This window comes from Watersipora subatra, chromosome 11 (assembly GCF_963576615.1).
Source record: "Watersipora subatra chromosome 11, tzWatSuba1.1, whole genome shotgun sequence".
NCBI lineage: Eukaryota > Metazoa > Bryozoa > Gymnolaemata > Cheilostomatida > Watersiporidae > Watersipora > Watersipora subatra.
In genome coordinates this window covers 28,184,468-28,204,554 of record NC_088718.1, presented here as the reverse complement: position 1 = coordinate 28,204,554, position 20,087 = coordinate 28,184,468, and the positions used below count along the sequence as shown (strand labels likewise).

Genomic DNA, 20,087 nt, shown 5'->3' with positions numbered 1-20,087 from the left:
GTATGTAAAGAACATACCCTACAACTAATTCTATATTGGAAGGTTGCTTAGAACTAAATACAACTTATGAAAGCAATTTTTGTTCAAGCATCTTCGTGGAGGAAACCTGATTACTCAAAATTGTACAAGTCTAAACAGACTTACTCGAGATTAGTATTCAGTTCATCATAAATGATGGCAGGCTGCAAAGTCGCATATTCCTTTTGAGATAGGGACATTGCCTGAATAAAACAGCAGACAGTTCAGATTATCCAGCTAGCCTAAATCATTTAAATAGCCAAAAGCTACATAACACACATAAAAATCTTTACACATACGTTATGGCAACTTAACACAATTTAGAATGAAATGAAAAACTGAGAAAAATAATTAGCTCACAAATAGTATGTGCTATTAATTTTAAAGATTACATTTTATTTTAAAAACTCATGTAGAAACAAATCATTTAGGTGTTTCAATAAGCCCTACCTTTTTTCTAAAGTAGCTCAATGCCGGGCGTTGCTCAAGTAATAAAAAAGACCTTGGACAAAAAACTTATTTTTATTTAACGTATAAAACATTTATCATTCTAATTTTCAAACTTCATATATCATGATAAAAGTGGTTCTTGTGCAGTTCAGATGAATTAAGAGCAAAAATAAAACTGAAAGTTTTAAAACTTTTTCAAACAACTAACTTTTAAACTTCATACCATTAAAGAAGCTTTTTGGTGAAATAAATTAGGAGGAAAAATAAAACTGCAAAGGCGTTTAAATATAAAATCGTTAGCAAATACTGGCTAAATATAGCCTGTTTTGCTATGATTACAATGAAAAATTATTTGGTATACAATTATATGATTTTACCAATGATATACAGCCCCCCCCCAAGGATAGGCGACAGCTATCATATGGGCGGGGTTTAACGATCACTCTCTGTTAGGATTGTGCTAGCCTGGGTTTCAGAGCTAACACAACTCTCGCGGAGCGATCGCGTTGCCTTGTTAGTTGTTAGGTTTTGGAAAACATGACTCGCTGTTGTTTCACTAGCTCATTCAGTCAGTAGACCCGCAGTTCACAATAGCAAACCTTGAATTTCTACAATGTAAGGGTGATACCTAACCAAGATAATGAATCCATGCACAATAAAACATTTCAAATTACCTACTTTTACTAATTTTAAAATTGGTAAAGGTCGTAGTATATGCTTTAACTCATTCGCACCCGACGAATTTCTAGGCGATCAGCCCCAGATACCGCTAATTTTTCAGAAAGTTGTCGTAATTCAAATTACTACTACAGGAGACAGACTTGAGATAATTTATTCAATCAAACTTCAAAAGAACCAACCAAGTTTCCTCTTTCAAAATATATTACATTCATATAGACACCTTGTATCCCTTTTATGTAGATCCGTGCCTCAAAGAAGGTAGTTTCAGGACATTTCGAATTTTGAAAAAATTGTCATTTGCTGAAACAAAGTTAGATTTGCACCATAAAAATTACAAAATATACAAAATTTGACTGAAATTACTCATTTATTACAGACAATACATATTTATGATTATTATTTATACATATGCAGTTAGTGATGAACATGAAAATCATGAAACTAACTTCGAACTTTTCCTCACGAGCATCATCCTTCAAACAAAATCATAGCAAATCTATATGCTAATATAACTCAAATAAAACATTATGAAAATGTTTCCAATAATAAAAATATGTTCAATAACTCTGTTTTTGACTTTTCAGACTTCATAGACAGCTCTAAGAATCAATATGATCCTATCGAAACTGAAAGATAACGTTAGTCCGACTACGGCTGGCAGCGTGAAGAGTGCATTTTTATTCGAGCATAACGATACAAATTGGCAAAATTAAAAGTTAATAAAAACTTTGAAACTCTAAAAATAATGTTTTGATTTGATTTATGCAGTCTTTGAGTGTCTTACCACTTCTGAATCTGTATATTTACTTCTGGAGTTGAAAAAAATTATCACGAACGATAAAATTTCAAGTCGGCTTGACGATTTCCGGTTTTGATAGAAACTTAGATGGGTGTACTAATTTGGATATAACTTTCGCCGGAGACTTCATAGAGGCATATTTTAAAGTTTGTCTGATTACCCAGAAATTTTTCTTTCTGACTAATCAAAAATATTCTTTTATAATTTAAAAATAACGATGCAAGGAGTTGGTAAATTTCAGACGCGAGTTAACTCGCGTTGGGTGCATAGCTACATTATAAATATGCGAGTTAACTCGCGTTGGGTGCGAATGAGTTAAGTTGAATATAATTTACCCAAAATTACCTGAACAACGGCCTTTTTTTCCTAGTTTTTGATTAAAATTTTGCCAACCCTAATATAAAATGACAAAGTCTTTCATCGTTCTCACATTGTTTTACCTGGCCAATAAGATGGGACAGCAGGCAAAGCTGTGTAGTTTCATACTCAAAATCTAAATATAAAACCGAATTTGGGCTATTTTACGATTGTGACTATTAATATCACGAATGCTTGTGAAGGGCAACTGGCTGATCATAACGGTGACAAAATTGGGATACTATATTTATTTGACAACAAAATGAATTCAACAGATCAGTAAGATAACCACAATAGTTCATAATACAGTGAAACTCGGCTAACTCGACCTTCACGGGACAGAGAGAAAGTGTTCGAGTTATCAGAGCGTTAAGTTATGAGAATACTGTCACAAGTGCATGCATTTATCAGTACATATACAATCTATTTATAAATCAAAAGCATTGATTGCTTGTTGCAAATTAAGGGGCCTCTCATGCAATGTTTTAACAATTTTTATCAGAAAATATAAATATTTTCCTATTACAGTAATACTTCAACTTACAAGTGCTCCAACATACGAGGAACTTGAGATACGAGCCAGCTTTTCAACAAGTTTTAGCACTAACATACGAGCCATGTTTGAGATACGAGCACGTGAGTCAGTTGCCAAGTATGTCGGAGGTGTTTTGTGACAACAGCATCAATCTGTATTTTTCAACTGCACAGGTTATACTTTTGTACCGTGTTTTTGTGCGCGCTGTTCAATGCAGAATTATGTGAATTAAAAGTACTGTGCGTACACCGAAAGTTTGCAAGTAAAATGAAAAATAATGCAAAGAAAAAGCAAATGATAATAATTGATATTAAACGAAAACTTATTGAAAAATATGCGAAATGTGTATGCATGATTGAGCTAGCTCAGCAATATGACAGAAATACATCCACAATTATCAAACAGAAGAATTATATTCAGGGCATTTAGCTCGCAAAAGGACTAACCGTAGTTTCTAAACGGCGCAGCGATCTTCATCACCGCTGATGGAGAGACCGCTCAGGCATTGGATAAAAGATAAACAATTGGCCAGTGACAGCGTAACTGAAATGACGCTACTTAAAAAGGCCGGTGCTATCTATCAAAACTATAAAAATAGACATTCGGACAAGTTGGCTAGTGGTCGTGCAGTAAACCGTTGTGACGACACCTGTGTTCGTCCTAATCGCAACACGTTGAAAGGGCGACAAAGGCAAATGTCCTTAGAAAGGTCCATCTTAAAATGGCCGGTTAGTCGTGAAAGCGAAACAAAAGGAAAATTAGCTAACTAGCGAGAAATTTCAAACTATGAACGCCGAAGAAATTTTAATTACGTTAAGTTAAAAATGAAGGTTTGCTTTTAGATTTGCCTCTAAGTTTGTCTTTTAAGACTGATAAAATTCAAATTTATCAAAGTCAACTGTTGTAATGAAGGATAACTTATATATCTCTCTCTGGCTAATGCTATAGCGTTAGCTGCTACTGTATGTATTTAATTTTACATTTTAATTTAACACATTTCCTTGCATTATTTTTTATTTGTTGCTTTTTGAAAGCAAGTGGTAAGTTAGGACAATAACCAACATGTTCTTTCTGTTACAATATCTTTATTTGCATTTTTCAGAGTATGGAAACCAATAAATATATAGTTAATTGTTCTATATATAAATAAATTGCACCAACATGCGAGTAAATTGACATACGAGCTCAGTCTCGGAACGAATTAAGCTCGTAAGTTGAAGTATGACTGCACTTGAGATTCGTTTGTTTGTTTAGGTGATGTGATTGCCAGGACATTTTCAGATTAAAATAGGCAAAACCTGATCGCGGTTGAAACTCTAAAAAAAAGACTTTTTTTAGCGTTTTAACAAAAACCAGTTTTGCCGATTTTTCTTTAAGTTTATCTGAATGTTACCTCGCTTCTCCTTGCTTGCAAAGGGCTATCCCCAAGCGGATGTTTGGTAAAATTTGATTTTTTGCAAACCTTTAGAAAAGTCGTTAACGAAAATATTTTGCCGATAGTGGTAATAATGACGCCTAAGTACTAAAAGTTGTTGTTTATCTCTATGGCTTGGAATAAAGTGATATTCTACAGCGATAACAACCGTCTCGGTAGCAGTTGGGCAAAAAAACTGTTCGAGTTAACGAAGTTAAGGTCGAGTTATCTAAAGCAATTTATCATTGCGTGGGAACAGACCAAATAAATCCATTCGAGTTAACCATGTGTTCGAGCTATCCGAGGGCGAGTTATCCGAGTTTCACTGTATTTGTAAATTTACAGGGGGCTTTATTAAGTATATTTGTTTGTTTGGGTGCCGTGTTCATCCCAACAGAGAACGATCATTAAACTTCGCCCATATGACGCCCGTCACCTATCCTTGGGGGGCTGTATATCATTGATTTTACTACCGGGTAGGAAACGATATAAGAATAAATGATTAATAGAGTCGCTAACGGGTTGGCTTAACTACGGCTAACAACTAACATGGCGTTAGCGATAAGACACATAATAAAGACAGACCTAATAGGTAAAATATATATAAGAGTAACTATATGCAAGTAAAACGCATAAAGACAGACACAAAATGAAAAAATATATAAGAGTAATTATATGTGAGTATATAAAACATCAAAAATAAATTCGTGGCTCAGCGTTTGCCAAAATACAACATTAACATAGCAGGCTACTACCCTTTAATTTACTAACAAATAAATATTATGACAAGCAACACACTCTTACCAATTGAATACAACCACAATTATTTTGCACTCAACTGTGAAAACACTAAGTGAGTCACTAACGTAAAACTAGTTTATACAACGACAAAAGCACCGCAACGATCTAGTTGAAGTGGCCATGTTGTTAGTTGTTTGAACATGTTTCTAGGTAATAGCAACAATAAGCGGTTTCAGTATTATTTAATATCTTACAGTTTATTTTTGGGTAGGATATAAAAATTTCCTGTTATATAAGTAAAATATATGTGTAATTCAATTTTTCAAAAAAATCACAATCATATTTCAGCTTTAGAATAATAGTAATATAAGATTGACACTTTAATAGAACATGAAAGCAGACTAACGTCCTCCATACTAGCTGCCGCATTTTCATACGTTGGAAGCATAAACAATAAAGTGAAGTGCAAAATATGCCAGAAAGAAGTTGCCTACCCCCACAGCACATCATCATTAAGATATCATTTAACTAATTCTTATCATACCGCTCAGAATTCATCCCCAGCTGTCGCAGACAATTACTAGGCTACTACCACTACTGCCTACTACTGACTACCGCCACTACTGTCCCCTGTGAGCGGCTATTATCTAAAGCTGGCAATGTTTTATGTAGGAAGATGGCACCTGTTCATTCGGTAAATGTGAATAAACGGTGCTGCCTCAACTTTTGGCTGACTTACTTATAGATTTCATGGACTATTTTCATACTCATAGTAATTAATACATTGTAACTTATGTACATTGTACATAACATGTGTTCCTGTTTAAGGTTGACTTACTACAAAATTTACATTACCGTTATTTGATATGAAAAGATTCACCATGTCTTACTCTGTTGTGTTTTAGGTGCAAAATATGTGGAAAGGTGATTACAAGCTCTTAAAAGCTCAAAAACAAACAGAAAATCGCAGCCACGCGAGACCGCCATAGTTTGGATTCCCTTTCCAAAACGGCTCAAATGTGATGTAGTTGTGAGAGATGGTTTCTGTTTACACTTTCTTGCAACTTTATTCGTCGAAATATTTTCATAAATATACTTCACGCATTCAATAACACTATGTCTATTGTTCTTACGCGTCTGTTTTATCGTCATTGTAATGCTGTCACTTTTAGCACTCATATCTTATAACTTACCGTAAAAAATCATTTAACTTTTTAACCTTAGCTCGAAGGAGCACATATAATTGTTTGATAATCATGACGAGCCTGTTGGTCACCTGTGATAATCGAAAAGTGCTGCAAAAATTATTTGCGAAGTATTGGGCCACATAATCAGATTACGACTTGCCAATTAGACCAAACCGAAACAAAACTGTAAAGCAGCGAGCATCTATATTTGATAAAGGGTCTTCGGTGAAACCCGAAGTATTTGTCATAAACTAGTACTACGATAAGTTTTATTTTGAGCTTTGTATTGGCCTTTCAATTCACGTGAGAACATACATGACAGAGCGATAACCAAATTTCGTGGCTACGTCATCGAAATAAAGAGATTCCAATCTACGGCGGCTTTTCGTTTTTGAGCTTTTAAGAGCTTGTAATCACATTTCCACATATTTGGCACTTACAACACAATAGAGTAAGAGATGGTGAATTTTTTGATAATAAATAACTGTAATGTGAATTTTGTTGCAGGTCAACCTTTAACAATTGTATCAAATAAAATTAATTTTTATGTAGCTGTATTATTTGATTTCGAATATGCAGGTTTTTGCTAGATTATTTCTAAGATTAATCGAGGATTAACTGGTTCAGACCAGTTATTAATCGCGATTAATTTTTTAATCGTTGTGCGGCTCTAATTAATTGTATCATTACCGAATCATCTTTTATTGTAATCATAGCAAAACTGATTTAATTTAGCTATTAATTGCTAATTATTTCGCATTTACATCTAAGCCTTCTCAGTAGTTTTTTTCAATTTATCAGACTCGCACGAAACATTTTTCTCATGATATGAAGTTTAAAAGTTGTTTGACAATGTTTGGAAACCTTTACAGTTGTTTTTATTTTCTCTCTTAATTTATTTCAATTACACAAAACACTTTTCTCATGATACGAAGTTTGAAGGTTAGAATGGCAAATGTTGTTATATATTAAATACAAATCAATTTTCTTACCAAAGACTTTTATTATCCGAGCAACGCCGGGTAGCACAGCTAGTAATACAGTAAATGTAGGCAGTGAAGCCGAAATGTTTGGGTTGGTCATGATGCTGCTCATTACCTGATCACTCTCCATTGCTTCACTTATTAAACTTTGCCGCAAGATTCCATCAAACAGCTCTTCATATTCTTTGTCTGTCAACGATCTCATCTTGCGTACCTGAAGCAGTGTCTTAACCAGTTATAAAATTTATTAACGCGCTTTTTAAACAATGGAACTTAGCATGATAATTAAATAAAACATGAGATATCCAATCTAAAAACTGATGGGTTGCTTTATGAGATTTCAAATCACTTAAATATTTTAACAATAGTATAGAGTCAAGAATAAAGGTTTAGAAAAATTTGTTTAATAAAACTTCAATAAAGGTAGTTTTCGCTGAAAGTCATTCCAGAGCTACCATTTATTAATACTCATGTGTTACAGTATAGATTATATAGACCTGTAAACCCTCCAAAGCCAATCTTCAAAATCAGTTATCATTTTGCTTACACATCACTCCAGCAATTGAGCCACTACACTGATGGCCTACCTGATAGCTACAACCATGCTCGAGATACTTTTTTGAACTTGCTTAAAAACAATACAACAATTTTAGGGTTACCTTTTCTCAACAGCCTAATCTCGAACAAATTCTTATTCTAACTGAGGGTCAGTCCTATACCTTTTGCTGCACTGGCACTACAATTTGGATTCTACCGGCTTAGTAAAATTTTTTTTAGCTGAATAATATGTAAAGTAACTGATGAAATGAAGCTTAAAATAAATAACAAGCTTCACTTCCATTATGAACTATTTCACGTGAGTTGCAGCTCAGAACACCTACATATACATGCAGTTTCTCCTAAACAGTCCCTGCCATAGTGAATAATCTAACAAAACAATGGACAATGAAATGTACTCGTATGAAGTTTGACAAATAAAGCTTAGAAAAATAAAGGTGCTGATAGATCGTAAGGAATGAATGTTTACTGGAAGTTCACTCAAAAAGTAGTTAGTCAAATTCTTTATGGGGCACAAAAGTTTAAAACAATGTTGGGTCTCTAAAGGGGTGGTCACACGAGAGCCGAAACGAACTAAACGACGCAAAACGATGTCGCTGTCAGTTGTAAACTGTTTGGCCAAAGACATTTCTGACCAAAACGAACCATTTCGGTCTTGCTTGAAATTTCGTGGCCGAACCCTTGCGCTTATTAGCTGATTAAAATTCTAGCGAGCACGCGTCACATTTTTCTTTTCAGTGCATTCGAGCAAAGTTGAAAAAAATGGGACGATACTTTTATTTCGTTAAATAAACAACATGAAGCAATTCACGACAAGGTTCACTCGTACTTGTGATTGTGTTGCATAAATGTAAGATGTTGCACTTAAGTTTTGCATAAATGTAAGAGAATGGTTGTGATTTTCTTTCATGTAGAATATAAGTAATGTGTCATACTCATCCAGATGAATTAAGTTGACTGATTTATTTTATGTAAAACCACAGTACTATGATAACGACTGTTTTTGTTTGTTATGTACTCAGCATAGAAAAACATTCATATGATAATAAAAATATAATTACGTTGATGGGAAGGGTTGGCAAAATCATTGTATCGAGTGATTTATTTTGAACAGCTGAACGATCTTCTGATAAATTCGCTGCGTAATTATAATTGATAATTGTTCCTCAAAGTTATTTGTTTACAATAAAAATATTTGGCTCAAATATTAAAAACTAACAATGAAACAGTGTCCTGTCTAGAGTTGCCCCGATTCTAAATTCACCAGCCGATTCAGATACCGATCCGATATACCGATCCTAATTGAAAAATAATCCGATTCAGATCTTTTGTGTTGCATAGATAGTAGCTCATTTTATTATGCAAATACAAACATAATGCAAAGAAAACATGAATATTATTGTATTTATTTGTTTGCATTTATGGAAAAAATATATACATATTCACATACTGACATATGCATGTAGTAACAAAACAGTCCATGTTTCTTGTAATTTGTAAATAAAGGTAATTACTGTTAGTGGTACAGTTCTATCTGTAATAACGAAGTCCCTCTTCTATTGTTAGATGAACTGCTCTGTCTGTACAAGTTTAGAGCAAATCAATGTTTCTTTTAAAAACCGTTAGTGATTCAATTATCTCAGTAAGACGTCTCTTTTCTTCCATCATTATTAATGTAGCCGAGCGTACTGAAGGGGGATTCCCTTGCAACAGATATTGGAGGACAGGCTACATACCGATACGCCACTGGGGTTACCGTTTTTTGTACAATACAAACGATCCATTGTATCGTCAGGATCAAGAGAGTGATGGATAACTTTATGCGTCGACTGTTTAAATTACTTTCGTAATGCTAGTAAATAGAAATATTACACTGCGTTCTTGTTTCCCACTTTCGTTATCTTGTTCGTGATTGCTTGCAATAAAACCTATCGCTGTAATTGGGAAATACCACACTTTTTGTTTACGTTCTAGCTAAAAAGTTTCCTTCGCTATGTTGATCAGGCTATAGACATGAAATAAATTGTGTGGCAGGCCTGAAATTCATTAAGTAAAAGTAAGAAGCTTACAGCTGATGATGTTTTATTAGTATAGCAGGCTAAAATACAGCTTTCTGCTAAATGGTTGATCTGTAAAAAGTATCGGAAGGTTCAGATTTTTTAAGAAAAGATCGGCCGATACCGATTCAGATACTTGATACTCATATCGGCACCGATACCGATATCAAAATCGGGGCAACTCTAGTCCTGTCTCCATACGTATGGTATCTAGGAAGCAAAGTGACTGCGGATGCCGTGCGACATGTGGCTTAGCCGAACCGAAACAACAACCAAACCTAAGTCAGTTTGGCGCTCGTGTAACCATGCCTTAACCCTGGAGAATGCGTGAATTATATTTGTGAAAATATTTCGACGAATGAGATTGCTTGAAAGTGTAAACAGAAAACATCTACCACAGCTACGTCACATTTGAGCCGTTTTGGAAAGAGGATCCAAACTACAGCGGTCTCGTGTGGCTGTGATTAACTGTTTGTTTTTTTAGCTTTTAAGAGCATATAATCACATTTCCACATATTTGGTACCTACAACACAACAGAGTAAGACATGGTGAATCTTTTGATACCAAATAACTGTAATGTGAATTTTGTTGCAAGTCAACCTTCAAGGCTCAATTTACAAATTAATTGAATTGATTCTCTGCTATCTTTCACTTAAAATGATTTAGTGCATCCTATCAGTAAGAATTGCATCGATTCTTTGCTGTCATCAAAGCGGATTGACTTGATTTTCTATTTCTCAATAAGCCTATACTCGAGTTAATGCTGCTCTTTATTATTAGTGTCAGTATCTCTATTATTAGTAATTTACGACCGCGTTGAGGGAACATCTCCCATAGACAGTGATATCCTATTAACCATTTGAACCCTGGCCATCCTTGTCAATGTTGGTATCCCTGGGCAATTTTTTCAACGATCAGAAGTTTTTAAACTTTTGTTGAATATATCTAAATATGCTCATAATACAATGATATTTGGTAAAACACTGGTAAAAAAAGTCTGGCAACCTACAGCAAATGTCACCGAATAGATAAATTAACGTTTCAGTTCTTCGGGCCAAAACCATAAAAATTCGTACGATTTTAAAAACTTGTAAAAATCTTGACAGCAGGTTCATCATATTCATTGAGCACACGTTCATAATCGTGTCATGACTCAAAATAATCTGAAAAATTATAGTTAGTATCATATAAATCTTCATCTGCATCACAGTCATCCATGACCTACCAACTAAAGACCTGTATCAATTTGTTTTGCGATATCGTTCCAATAGAAATTGTTATTATAACAAATGTAGAAAAAGATACTTGAAATCGGTTAATGAAAAAAAATTTATGGTCTAACGACCTGTGCAACTATTAATTTGATTTGTTCATGCTGTTAATTACAAACAGCAGTTGTAAACAGAGCCATGTGAATGCCGGCATTCCGACGGTTAGGATTTCTGACACACCCTACGCAATGCCGGAGCACCGCCGTTAGGGTTTAAAGGGTTAAACCAACCAGTTTCAATCAGATTATTAATTTATTTTTTTTACAAACAATACAAAAAAAATTGATTAAGAGAAATATATATATATATATATTTGTATGTATATGTAAGTATAGACACGATCAACTTAGTTCATATTGTCAATCCTTTGATAGTGGGTATATCAGATGGTAGCCATGGTGCTATGTCATAACAATTGCTGTCCTAATGTGGCAATGTATGCATTGGCAATAATTCGACACACTATTTCAATTTGCTGCAAGCAGTTAACATATGATTCCAATTTTCTTTCACCCGCTAATAGCATTCACTAACTCGTATTTGCTTTTAGAACTCAAGAAATGGGTGCCACATTCTGGTCAGCCCGTGGCACCTGTTGTCAAGGAGCCCTGAGTAGGTCTCTTCAACAAACTGAAGAAGAGAATCTCAATTCTCCTTCATTATGTGATATTGGCTTAGAGGGTGAACTACTTAAATATCACAAGTTGGCTGCGTCACATAAAGGTATTTGCACCTTTATAATTTTGTTTTGGTTGTTTGTATATGTCAACTGGCAGAAATTGTTTTAATGGTTGCCGTTTTTGCTGCTGAAACTATACATTATATGTAGTGATGTGTGGACTAATCTCATGTGATATCACTCGAGTGTTGGTAATGATGCAAATCTGGTAGCTAGTTTCTATAAATGAAAAATGTCATGCTTGGTGCTGTTCAACAGACATTTTGGAAATACTGTAAAAAGCATTTTTATTGTCATCTCTTAAAACTTTTACATAGGCCCCTGTATAGAGTGTTGAAGTAAACACAAAAGGAAGGCGCCCAATTTGGCTGAAATTAAGGACATTCTATGCACTATGGCTGCAACCAGTGCACCAGCGGAGCGTGCATTTAGTTACAAGGCATTATGTGCCCCCACAGATTGAGGATGACAACAGCAACTTTAACAAAACTTATATTTTGTAAATCCAATCACCAAGCACATTAAAAAACTGTTCCAATCAATGTTTATTCTGTTTCTAAGCATGTTTTGCATAAAAGTTACCCAAAAACATTTATGTAGGAGAACAACGTCTATTCAGAACCAAGACTGAACAGGCTAGCTAGTGGACAGATGGAGAATTGTTTGAGAATTGATTTTATCTAAAGAACTGAATCGATTCATTTCAACGTTTGGATCACAGGTGTCCTTTAGCGGGATATTGCCGAAGCCAGGCTGTAGTCTACACACACAAAAAACAACAAAGGTCCACGTAGTTATGAACAAAAACAAAAGTATCCACCCAAATATCTCACCAATCCAATGAGCAGCACACACAAAAACTAAACCAGTCGACAGAGCCACCCATCATGTCAAAATATTCCAAGTTTCAAGTCATGTCTTGCACAACTCACCTTATGGTTTCTCAAAACTTGACCCAAAGTCCCTATTAATTTGTGACTGTCCGATTGCTGTTTCAGAAATGGTCGCCGCTAGCCTAACCTAACGTCCTGATTCAACACCTCACTAACTATCGGGGCATTGCTAAAAGAGGGAATCAAAAAGTTCGGGAGCACTCAGCAATGCCCCGATAATTACTGAGATGTTGAATTAGGACGTTACGCTAGGCTAGCGATGACCATATCTAAAACAGCAATCGGACAGTCTCAAATTAATAGGGACTTTGGGACAAGTTTTGAGGAACCATAAAGTGAGTTGTGCAAGACATGACTTGAAACTTGGAATATTTTGACATGATTGGTGGCTCTGTCGATTGGTTTAGTTTTGTGTGTGCTGCTTATCGGATTGGTGAGATATTTGGGTGGATACTTTTATTTTTGCTCATAACTACGTGGACCTTTGTTGTTTTTTCGTGTGTGTAGACTAAGGACTCAGCTTCGGCAATATCCCGCTAAAGGACACCTGTGGTTTGGATAGATAAAAATTGAGAATGGAATGGTAGTGTTTTGCTTATTGAATTGAAATGAATCGATTCTCAACTGATCTACACTATGAGGTAAAACAATTAGTAATTGATTTGCTAACTTTCTAGCGAGAATTGGATTGAATCGAGTCATTTTTAAAACTTTAAAAACATTTCTGCCAAACCATAGTAGACAAACTAGGCAGAAAACTCATAAAAGGCGGTAGTTTATTTATCAATAAAATCGCAGCACGGCTTAAAACATTCCCAATTGCCCACTTTTAAGTAAGTGAATCTACATTTATACTCCAGTGTTCAAAGGTACAGATGATGAGTCGTTCATTACGAACTATCGCCAACTTATTGCTGAAGCATAAACAGTGAGAAAAGATTTTTGTTTGTTCATTAACGGCATCAGTCTAAAAAGCAAATAGAGTGACGACTCACATTGTTTTCTGCTAAAGTTTTGTTTTTGCCACTAGTCACCGAAGCTGCAAAACTGCCTTTTGAAGACTTGTCCATGGTAAAGAAGGCAAAAGATAGTTTGCGAGATATATCGACATGTAGAGCAGTCGGCACGCAGACGACCACGTGAAAAATTGGTTGCATCGAAATTACAAACCATCGTAATTATAATGTAAACTTTTTTGATTTGTTTATTGTTGATTGGTTGGTTTTCAAATTAAAAACACATTAAATTTATTTCTGTCATTTAAAAATGTTAACTTCCCAAAACTTAGTAATGGAGGATTGGTTTTATTTTTACTGGTTCTTCGCAAATCCGTAATGGCGTTGAAAAACGTAAACTCGTCGAACAAGCAAACGTGGTCAAAAGCCGTTATTACGCATTTGTTATGGTGTAAGTATTGTTTGGTTGCTTTTGTTAATGTTAATTTTTGTACCATTAAGTTTGCTTCATGTTTATGTGCAAGTTTTGATATACCCCTTCAAATTAATCCACGTTTATTAAAACGAAACCTTTGAGTTGGCGGTGGCGCTTTCCGGAAGAAGTCACACGCAAGACTCGGTTTCACTTTAGTACTTTCGTCGCTATTCGTTTTTAGCTTGGAAGCATGATTATTGGTTGCTGCTAAATTTGTAAACAAAATTTGCGGAAAACTTCATTAATTTAATCGACATTTATTCATGTGCACTGCTTATTTCACAGTTTGTTCTATGTCCTTCATTAAAGCGACTAAGTTTCATTTGATAGAGACAAAGAGACAGACATGAGTGTAGAAATTAAACCATCTGCGTGCAATAATCAAGATGAAAGTTCATTTGATACGCAAAGTTCAGCTGTCATTGGCTCTACCGTCTTACCATCATCAGATTGCAAAAAACGCAGGTTAGTTATTACTATATATATAATTTGAAATTTCATAAACTGGCTTTATGAAATCATACAAATGATTTTTTAAGAAGTTCAATGCTGTGTGCTGCCATGGTACAAATCATTGCCTGTTATTGTTGTAATTTTGAGTTCCTGTTGGATTTTTAAATTTGTAGCTATTTTACAAACTTTAAACACACTGCATGTTTAGTCATTAATTTAAGGTTAAATTTCATTAATGTTCATGCCTATTTTCTGGTTACTATGTTTTGACATTGTTTTGAGGTAGTTAAAAATAGTGGCCTTGAAAGATAAACCGCAACAGCTCTATGTGGTTGGATTTGCTCAATTCGAGACATGCTTAGGCATTGTCAGTGGGTGCATTGATTAATTTCAAAGATGCTTTTTTATGTTTTACTAATTGTTATATAAATTTTAAAATTTCAAAGAGGGATTTCACATCCTCTTAAGGAAAACCTTTTGTGTTGATTGTTGATTGAGTGTCTCATTCTTCTTATAGACTAAAATCAAATATGTAAAGCTGATTTCACAAGCAGAAAGCTATTTTCAGTCACCAGCTTTCTGTAATCGCCACGCATAATTGCGGAGTTGTCTAGTAATTTCTGATGAAGTTACATGGAGTTTAATGACGCAGAGATATCAATGCATAGCTGCAATATAGTAGGTAGTGTGCGGATGTACACTGCGGAGTGCCTCGCCGAAGTTATATTTTAAATGTCAATCACTGGTTCTTGAAGAAGAAATCTGTTTGATCCGCCGTGTGAATTGCAATTATCAATGCTTGTCCGTTTGAGCGGTCAAATGTAAGTTCTTTTTCAATTCAGATCATCAATTGTTGTGTCTTTAGGCAGAGCCAGCATCTTGATGGAGAGGACCAGCCATATAAAAAACGACGATTTTCAGCTTCACGCCAGCACCGACAGGTTAACCATATAAAGCTTTATAAAGGAGGAAGTTTGAGTGACCCTCTCAACCTGTCAGGGTTACAAAACAGAACAGGCCCCTCACCATCGCCTTCTCCAGATGCTTACTTAGAGAGGCTGAATGCTGCAAGGCCTCCACCTAGGATAAGTAACCTCGCTGATCCCCTTAACCTTACCATTGATGTTACGACAGGGGAGGCAATTGGGCCTCTCTCACCCACAGGTAGTCACTCTTCTCTGCCACTTGCTAGCCAGAATACTACAAAAGAGACTGTGGCTCCGAAATGCAAATTTTGTTAAAATTTTTGCACACCTCTCGGCTTAACAACCGTTGTGGTTGTCATGATATAAAAACATGCATGCCATGACTTCTCTAAGTAGCCTGCCATCCGACATATTTCATTCGATCTTCTTCGTAACAAAGGAATAATGGAAAGTTGGATAAGACAACTCTTACCTTGTGCATGTTATTGTTCTCATGGGGTTTCATTTGAGCTTCTAGTGTGACCCCGATTTTTTTATAGTTGTGTAAGTGTTCAGCTAAACAGGTTTTAAAATGGTCTAGATGTTTGCTAATGGTTTTGACCGTCTTAGAGTATTCTAGCCTAGTTTCTTGCCAAGCAAGTAGTCTTAACAAATCGTTTTGAATAATTCATTTCTTACGCAAGGATGTACGACAACATTGTTGAAGGTCAGACAAACTTGTCAACCATCGTAACCGCCATTTAATCTGGAAAGCAGCTTATACTCCCGTTATAAATTTTTTTTTTTACTATCTTTGTACAATCACTTCTGATATGACACCACTCTCTCTTAAATTGGCTCGCAGTCTTGTGTTGCAGGTGTCATTTGCCACAACTATGTGTTCTCTGCTCTCTATCTCATCTGTGTATTTCATCTTGATCTTACTCCAGCTTTTTCATTATTTTCTAACCAATTACCTCTCTATCTCACTAATGAAGTTAGTTTCTTTCAGCGTTCATTTGTATTCCTAGTGTTGAGAATTTTTCTGTCGAACCAAGTTTCATTTCTAGACTAGTTAAAACCTTGTAATACCTTGGATATCAGTAGTCTTATCAGCTTTCTTCTTTCTTACAGCACCAATTAGGTTGAAAAAGAAGAGGCTGTCGAAAAAGCGCTTGCTTAAGCTAGAGATAGACTTTGAATCTGATCAGGAAGTTGAAGGTGATCATGCTGCCTTAGAATCTATACCAGGTGCGTAGATCTGCCCTCAATATCTTGAATTAGCCTATTTGTTTTAGGATTTCTTGCTGTACAGTGCACCCCATGTTACAACGTCACTGTTTTACTTTTTTTTTTACTATGTGAAGCACGATGTTTCTTTCATACCCTTGTTACAGCATTTTTTTGCCATATAACATCAACGAAAATGTCTTTCGAAGTTCAAAATGGGCTGTCGGTATGCTGAATACGTCGGAACAAGGACTATGCCGATTTGCTATTTGCCGAAATCCTTCCCCAACGCCTGAATGAAATACGATGCTCTCTCTCTCCCTCTCTCCCTCTCTCAGTTCACTATTCTTCATTTTTCGTAAATGCTTGATATTGCATGATTGAGCAACAAAACTTAGTGAAAAATAAGCGAAAGTGAACATTTATTCTGTATTTTAGCATTTAATATAATATTAACTCTAAACTTTACTTCATTAGAACACATATAACTACATATATAACTTTAATTGGTTAGCCATGGGGCCCAAAATTGATAACAACGCTAAAGAAAGAAGTAAGAATCATAAGCAGATCATAAACACTAAATACGCCAAAGTTACTGGAGGTAACTATAGTTACTAAGGAGGTCACAATATAAACTATTTTGTTACTAATTTTTAATATGTACAGTATGTATATTAAATTTTAATGTTTTATACCAGGGGGTGTTTGCTTTAGATAATTACTGAGTGTTGCTATATCCCTCTATATAACATTTTCGCCATATGATGCCAGCACTGGAACAAATAGCAGGATCCACTGCACTTCTCTATGTTCACCAAACTGGACAATTACTTAGGAATCCTGGAAGTGAAATTATTTTCTTACTAGTAACCAACGTTAACTCTGCCCACATTGACTTGTAACAAGGCTGAATTTTCAAGGCAGCTGTTATAGGTTTTACTGCCAGTTGTGAACATCCAATGAACTACTTATTAGGTATGACTAGTGAGCACACCCTACTTAATAGGTATGACTAGTGAGCACACCCTACTTACTAGGTATAACTAGTGAACACACCCTACTTAATAGGTATGACTAGTGAGCACACCCTACTTAATAGGTATGACTAGTGAGCACACCCTACTTACTAGGTGTTACTAGTGAACACACCGCACCTACTAGGTATGACTAGTGAGCACACCCTACTTACTAGGTGTTACTAGTGAACACACCGCACCTACTAGGTATGACTAGTGAACACACCGTTTTTACTAGGTATGACTAGTGAGTACACCCTACTTACTAGGTATGGCTAGTGAGCACATCCTACTTACTAGGTATGGCTAGTGAGCACATCCTACATACTAGGCATGAATAGTGAGCAACACTATTATTGTATGCTTCTTAAACATTGTCATTCAGGTGTCGATTATCAACTAGGGAAGTCATATGGTCTATTATAGTCATCCGCATCATCCAAATAATTAAGACAATCCTCTTAATCCAGACAACTCTAACGTATTTTTCGCCTCGTTTATATTTTACTAGCAACGTACGGCCTACTTCCCGAATCACCAACAAAACCAAATTCGTAACGAAATGGGCTTAGTGCAATAGATCTGTTAATCTGTTAATGCTATTTGGCTGGTAATGATGGTTGGTTTCATAAAATCATTAGGGGAGAGGATTGATATGATTGGGTAATAATAGCTTTTGATGTCTCCCTATTGGATGAAGCTAGATCTACGTTATTGTTTAGCTGTTTGTGGAAAAGGAATGATGTTCAGGCTTGTGTAGCATACATCTTGCGTTACCATAGGTATTTGCTGTGGCTGTAATTGCTACTCTATGTGTATGTCCTCTCTCTCTCTCTTTCTATGATGAATAACTCGACCAATGAGTGTTGGCTTTAGTTGTGTAATGACCTTGACATCCTTGCTGAATGTTTAATTATGCCTTTAGAAGAATTCTCAGCATGTTTAATATAGATCGTCAACAATATGTGATGGAAATATGTTTGTGCAGTTATTTGCATTGTTATATTTTTTCTCAAGGAAAAAATTGTTACACATTAACAAAGAAAACAATCAAGTATAGAAATACTTTGTGTTCATGAAATGATTACAACTAAAAAAATTGAGTTGCAACAGATTTACGTACCCAACGAATGATCTGCAAGGTTTCAGCAACGTTTCCAATTTACACTATTGCCCTGCTTATGTTTGTTGCAATTGTGATAGTCTGTATATAAATAGCTGTTCGGGTGAAGCCCTGTTCTCATCAAATTTGTAGAGCAAATCTTAAACAAAATGCGTGGCACCAGCAGTTTCTAAAGTGTACTTAGGATTATGTTCATTGCTGTAGGCTATTTCAGCCAATCACAAATGCATCAGTTTCATCTCGACTGACTTTAACGACTGCATACAGTGTTTAAACACGTAGAAGATGCCCCAGTCCAGGAGATGCTCGTCATTATGTGTAGCCAGAGACCAGAGAAAGGCAATACCAGAATTGATTCTAACATGGGTCAACAGATGAAAAAATTATTTCAGGGCAGAGTTTATTATTATTTCCTTTTCAAGATCAGCTCTGCTGGAATCATAAGCTGTTCCAGCTGTCAGATAGTGGCTGACATTCAATGGTCTCATCAAAAGCAGTGTGCGGTATCTTCACTGTGGCAAGTTGCATTGTTTTCTACTTGCAACTGACTAAATATAGTCAGTTGGTTGCCCTGGCTGCGCATGGCGTGTAGACTTGTGTAATATAATCAGTTGGCAGACTCAGTAGTAATTTTATACACTTCAACTATTATGCTGGTCTATATGGGTTGTTGTTAAATCTTCTGCGCAATTACACAACCTATTATATATCAGATCTACGCTGGGAGTGTATAGATTTTCTTTCTGGCAGCGTCTATAGTTTCTTTCTGGTAGTGTCTAGAGTTTTAATGGCTGCCTCGCTTTGATATCTGATCAGCTCATTCTCGGTTTTTTTTTCAGTTGTTTTTCTCATCAGATTTTGTCAAAGTTGAATGTTATATACATGACTTTGGGGTTATTTTAGAGGAAGTAAGGAAGGACAACTCCGTAGATGGTCAGGGGGCATCTAGCTGTAAGAATGGTGGCGTATCTGGAGCAAGTGCAAGTGAGTCAGACATTGTTGTAGGCAAATTGTGTTTGCAGTATTGCATTCATACGAACAAGCAATCGCATGGTAAATGACTGTGACTCGCCAATCATTGTCCTTATTTTCCTATAGCAGTTGTCCAAGATATGCGAGCTTATAACATAGAAACTTTACATATGAAATTAATTCGTTCCAAAAACAGAAAATTTCATAAGTAGGAAACCATTTTATTGTATCAATGCCTTAATTTGTTCCACAGCTCCACAGAACATGGACATAGTATTTGTATAAATTCTAAACAACTAGTTGAATGCCTGGCGTTGCTCAGGTCATAAA

General features: G+C 35.6%; 2 protein-coding genes across 2 annotated transcripts in view; one reads left to right on the top strand and one right to left on the bottom strand.

Annotated features, from left to right (window-relative positions):
- The window catches only part of LOC137407939 (zinc finger CW-type PWWP domain protein 1-like), a 40,013-nt gene extending 26,268 nt beyond the window's left edge, over positions 1-13,745 (bottom strand). The window contains exons 1-3 of the mRNA XM_068094326.1: positions 13,620-13,745; positions 7,281-7,379; positions 145-221 (exon numbers count right to left, since the gene is read on the bottom strand). Of these exons, the coding sequence (XP_067950427.1) occupies positions 145-221; positions 7,281-7,379; positions 13,620-13,694 (251 nt within the window). The 5' untranslated portion in view covers positions 13,695-13,745. The remainder of the gene's footprint in view (positions 1-144; positions 222-7,280; positions 7,380-13,619) is intronic.
- A 213-nt stretch (positions 13,746-13,958) lies between these two features.
- The window catches only part of LOC137408423 (7SK snRNA methylphosphate capping enzyme-like), a 31,169-nt gene continuing 25,040 nt past the window's right edge, over positions 13,959-20,087 (top strand). Inside the window, exons 1-5 of the mRNA XM_068094950.1 lie at positions 13,959-14,031; positions 14,386-14,520; positions 15,374-15,672; positions 16,548-16,664; positions 19,689-19,769. Coding sequence (XP_067951051.1) covers positions 14,027-14,031; positions 14,386-14,520; positions 15,374-15,672; positions 16,548-16,664; positions 19,689-19,769 — 637 coding nt within the window. The 5' untranslated portion in view covers positions 13,959-14,026. The remainder of the gene's footprint in view (positions 14,032-14,385; positions 14,521-15,373; positions 15,673-16,547; positions 16,665-19,688; positions 19,770-20,087) is intronic.